This window comes from Myotis davidii, unplaced genomic scaffold (genome assembly GCF_000327345.1).
Source record: "Myotis davidii unplaced genomic scaffold, ASM32734v1 scaffold172, whole genome shotgun sequence".
Taxonomy (NCBI): Eukaryota; Metazoa; Chordata; class Mammalia; order Chiroptera; family Vespertilionidae; genus Myotis; species Myotis davidii.
Window position 1 is genome coordinate 3,571,725 of NW_006284343.1, and position 5,020 is coordinate 3,576,744.

General features: G+C 55.3%; 1 protein-coding gene across 1 annotated transcript in view; it reads left to right on the forward strand.

Annotated features, from left to right (window-relative positions):
• Positions 1 to 2,333, forward strand: part of LOC102772722 (CMRF35-like molecule 8) — a 3,064-nt gene extending 731 nt beyond the window's left edge. Inside the window, exons 2-3 of the mRNA XM_006754631.2 lie at positions 36 to 140; positions 1,180 to 2,333. Of these exons, the coding sequence (XP_006754694.1) occupies positions 36 to 140; positions 1,180 to 1,383 (309 nt within the window). The 3' untranslated portion in view covers positions 1,384 to 2,333. The remainder of the gene's footprint in view (positions 1 to 35; positions 141 to 1,179) is intronic.
• The last annotated feature ends 2,687 nt before the right edge of the window (positions 2,334 to 5,020 follow it).

The window sequence follows — 5,020 nt, forward strand, 5'->3', positions numbered from 1 at the left end:
CAGCCGCCCAGCCCCGCGCCTCCTGCCCACCCCAGGCCGCCCTGCAGAGGGAGCCCTGCTACGCCAACCTGGAGCTGCAGACGCTCCTTCAGGGAGAGCCTGTGCACCCGAAGCAGGAGGAGGTGGAGTACAGCACGGTGGTGAGTACCGCCCGCTCCTGGCAGGGCACCCGGGCAATGCCAGAGGCACCACCTGGGGCGACCGCGGGCAGAGAGGGAAGTGAGGGCTGGACAGTGATCTTGTGTCACTTTAAGAAGGAGCCACCAGCCCTGGCCGGTTTGGCTCAGTGGATAGAGAATCGGCCTGTGGACTGAAGGGTCCCGGGTTCGATTCCGGTCAAGGGCACGTACCTTGGTTGCAGGCTCCTCCCCAACCCAGGCCCTGGTCAGGGCTCGTGGAAAAGGCGACCAATGGATGTGCTTCTCCCACATGGATGTTTCTCTGTCTCTCCCTCCCTCTTCCTCTCTCCCTAAAAGCCAATGGGAAAATATCCTCGGGTTCGGAGCCCAGGGCCGGTGTGGACCTTGCCAGAGCTCGGCGCCATTGTGGCCGCAGGGGGAGGGGCTGGGAGACGGAGGGGCTGGGGGACGGCCAGTGACTACGGTCCTGGTCGCGAATACAGCACAGCGTTTATTAAGCACCTGCTGGGTGCCATGGGCCCGGTGTCCAGGCCTGTGAGCGCTCACTGTTTTGGTCCCATCATCTCTTTGGTATCAGCTCTGCTCTCAGTTCCTATCAAGGACCCGCTGCAGGTCGATCCTTAGGCAGAGCCGCTGTAATGTGAACTGGAGGAGGAAGTCCCCCAGGGCCCCCCAACGGACCCCCTTTAGTGGAAGAAGTCGGGCAGAGGACCCCTCGGTGGGGAAGATGGGGAGAGATTAGGCCTCAGGCATGTGGCCCTGGGACTACAACACCCTCTTTTCCTAACTCGGTGACTGATGCTCTCAGGGTGGGTCCCAGGGACCCCGGTCCTGATCCTGATGCCTGGGTTCCGTGCTTGGCTTGAGCGGGTGTGTGTGTGTGTGAAGGGGGAGGAGGGGGGGCAGGATCTCGGAATCCAGGCCTTTAGGGGAAAGAAGGCAGGACAGTGGGGAAGGCTGAGCCCCCTCGCATGCCCCCATCCTATGCTGGGAGTCAGTGGTTCCCCACCTCCCCCTGAGCCCAGGCCTCTCTCCACGGCAGGCCCCCAGGGAAGACCTGCACTACTCCATGGTGGTATTCACCGCCCAGCATCAGGAGCCTGAGGACCAGAGTCCCTCCCAGAGGCCCCGGCGGCAGGAGCCAGAGTACAGCGCGATCAGGAAGACACGGCCGGAGCCAGAGTACAGCGCGATCAGGGAGACATGGCAGGAGCCAGAATACAGCGCCATCAGGGAGACGTAGCTGGCCTCCCGCCTCCCCGCCTGGAGGTCTCTGTGGGGAGCCCGGGGACCCCCCTCCCCCACGTGCCCTTCAGCCTGCTCCCCTCCAACAAGGGGCTGGGCTCCCATCGGCTGTCCCTCTGGCGCTGGGACCTGCGGGGACCCTCCCATGGGCCGGCTCTGTCACATCTTCCCTCTATTCTCTGCCTCACTCCAGCTGTGCGATGGCGCTCAGCCCCGCGGGATCCAGGCCAGGGAGGCGCACACAGACTGTCCCTCCCAGTAGCTTCCTAAGGCCCTGCCAGTGGCCGGAGGGAGAACCGGCAGAGAGCGGGGAGGCCCTTGGCCCTGAGAGCAGACCCCTCTTCTCCAGGCAAGGAGGCTGCCCTGGCCCAGACCCAGCAGCGGGCATGTCCTCGGCTCCCCTGGACCCTGAGAGGTTGAGTTTAATACAAGAGACAGCAATAAAGGTGACAACATCTTGGGAGAGAAGAGGCGTTATTGGAACGATGCCTGCTGGTGTCGGCTCCCCATTGAAGAAAGCCCCTGCCCTTGATCCCAGAGGAGCAGAGCGGCTGGAGGGGGCCCAGGGGTGGGGACATCCCAGAGGTCAGCACTGGGCGGGACAGGGGCAGCCACCCCTCGTTCGCTCCACGTCAGGGGGTTCGGACCTCAGAGCTTGTCTGCGCCCTCTCCCCTGTGCAGTCTCAGGGCTTTTGTTTCGACTCTTCACAATGTTGCGACCCATGTTAAGTGAGAGTTAAAAGCAGGGAGTGTATGTCAGTATGTCCCGTAAGTCAAAGGGAGGCCCGACCCTGACCCCTGGGGGTACCGGCCGTGGTGATGCTGCCATCCCAATCAACTTGAGCCTTTGAGCACTTTTCTCTGGGCGGTGGGCCCATAGCTTCGGAAGGTTTTTCCCGAGGGCGGACGGACTCATCTGCTGGTGTCATCTTCAGGTTTTCGTGATCTGTGCATGGGAGCCATCCCCGTACTTCCTCTCTCTTTACTGCTGCTCTGAGATGCAAACGGGGAAACACACACACACACACACACACTCACACACACACTCACACACACACACTCACTCACACACACTCACACACACGCACTCACACACACACACAGAATGGGGGTATCGGATTCCCCAGGTGGCCCGTGAAATCACAAGGGGCTTTGTGGGAGGGAAGCCAGAGGGTTAGAGTTAGAAAAAATCGATGACAAAGTGTGTGGGGGATTATTCAGTTCACCCAATTTTAAAAACATGTTCCCACATGTGTTTTGTTATTATATCTGTATCTGTATCTATCTATATCTATATCTATCTATACGCCCGTGAAATCACAAGGGGCTTTGTGGGAGGGAAGCCAGAGGGTTAGAGTTAGAAAAAATCGATGACAAAGTGTGGGGGGGATTATTCAGTTCACCCCATTTTAAAAACATGTTCCCACATTTGTTTTGTTATATCTATATCTGTATCTGTATCTATATTTATATCTATACATATACCCACATCTATATCTATATCCATCTGTACCCATACCCATACCCATACCCATACCCATATCTCTATCTCTATCTCTATCTCTATATCTATCTATCTCTATTTCTATCTCTAGCTCTATATCTATATCTATCCATAGCTATATATCTATATCTATATCATCTATATTTATATCTCTATCTCTATATCTCTATCTCTATATCATCTATATCTATATCTATATCACCTCTATCTCTATCTCTATGTCTATATCTATATCATTTATATCTATATCACCTCTATCTCTATCTCTATCTCTATCTCTATCTATATCTGTATCATCTATATCTATATCTATCTATATCTGTATCATCTGTATCTATATCCATATCCATATCTATATCTATAACTCTTTTTCCGGAAGCATCTGTGAGTGGGTTGCTTACGTGGCCCTGTGGGAGAGCCGCGACCCCCAGGGCCGGCTCGCAGTGTGAGTGCTGGTGTTGGATGGCGTCCCCCCTGGGTTGTGTGTGTTGCCTTCGTGTAACCATCGGATTCCTCTTCACAGCCCAGCACTACGCTGGGCACCGAGGACCAACGTGACAAATACTTGCAGGTGACATGATGTGGGTTAATCATCAGTCTGTTCACAGCTGGTCCAAGGAGGTGGCAGTTACTTCTAAACTCGCCCAAGGCCTTTAGTGTGATGACCTGGGGCTGACTTGGCCAGGGTTTAGAAATGACCTCACGCCTAGGTCTGCTAGTCTACTGTTTGGGCTCAGCCTTGAAGCAAGACGTAGGGATTGGACAACCCTGTGTCTCCCCCCTGTGGCCATGCCTGGAATCACACACCCTGGCCCCCAGCTGGTCTTATCGGCTCCAGCTGCTGGGGCAATGCGGAAGGAATTGTTTTCTCCAGGTCAGTGCAGCTGGTCAAGGGACGGCCTGAAACAGGGGAAAGGACCCCCAAACTCCCCCTCAGCTTTGCAGTGCCCCTCCCCACCCACTCCTTGGATGACACTGTGCTGAGAAAAAATAAACCCCCCAAAACCTCAATTTCTCCCCAATCTTGAGTTCCCTTATTTCATACCCAACTCCTCTTCCCGATGTCCGGATTTCCCCACCCGGACTTCCGCTGCCAGGGGAAAGCACAGCCCGTGGCTGGGGGAACAGATCTGGGCTCAGACAGGGCGGGTCCCGCATAAACTCCCCTCCGCCCTCCGGCTCCTTGGAGCCATCGCAGGCGTGTCCTCGTCCTCGACCAACAGTGGCCGGTGGCCCTTCCGTGCTTTCTCCCTCCCAGGCTCAGAGCGAACGCTTATTTTCTGGAAAGTGCTTTAAAATGTTTATTCACACCTATCGACCTATAACTAGAGGAAAACCTCAAGGGAAAATTCTTGAAGAAATTAATCCTATTAGAAGCAAGCTCTTTTTTTAAAAAAATTTTTTTATTGATTTCAGAGAGAAAAGGAGAGGAAGAGAGAGATAGAAACATCAATGAGAGAATCATTGATCGGCTGCCTTCTGCAAGTCCCGCACTGGAGATGAAGCCCACAACCTGGCATGTGCCCTGATGGGGAATCGAACCTGTGACCTTCTGAGTCACAGGTCAACGCTCAACCACTGAGCCACACAGGCCGGGCTAGAAGGAAGTTCTTTATAAAGGCCCTTGCCACCCCACCCGCCTTCAGGCTGTTTTGTTGCCCCTGAGGCTTCCCCGTGTGGATTCTCACCGCCTGCAAGTTCTTTGTTGCCAACTTTCTGGCTTATGGCTCTTCCCAGGTCCTTTGCATTTGACCCTTTTGATTCTCCCCTCTGTCCCCTCTGCTACAAACCTGGACCGGGCTAGAAGGAAGTTCTTTATAAAGGCCCTCGCCGCCCCCACCCGCCCTCAGGCTGCTTTGTTGCCCCTGAGGCTTCCCCGTGCGGATTCTCACCGCCCGCAAGTTCTTTGTTGCCAACTCTCTGGCTTATCACTCTTCCCAGGTCCTTTGCATTTGACCCTTTCAATTCTCCCCTCTGTCCCCTCTGCTACAAACCTGGGCCACTGGTGGCGAATGAACCCACAGCACGCTTCTAACACCACCCGGTCACCCAGGTCAAGGGCAGACCTGCAGGGAGCACAACTGGCCACCTCTGCTAGTAAACCCTGCAGCACAGGCTGGCGGGGTGCGGA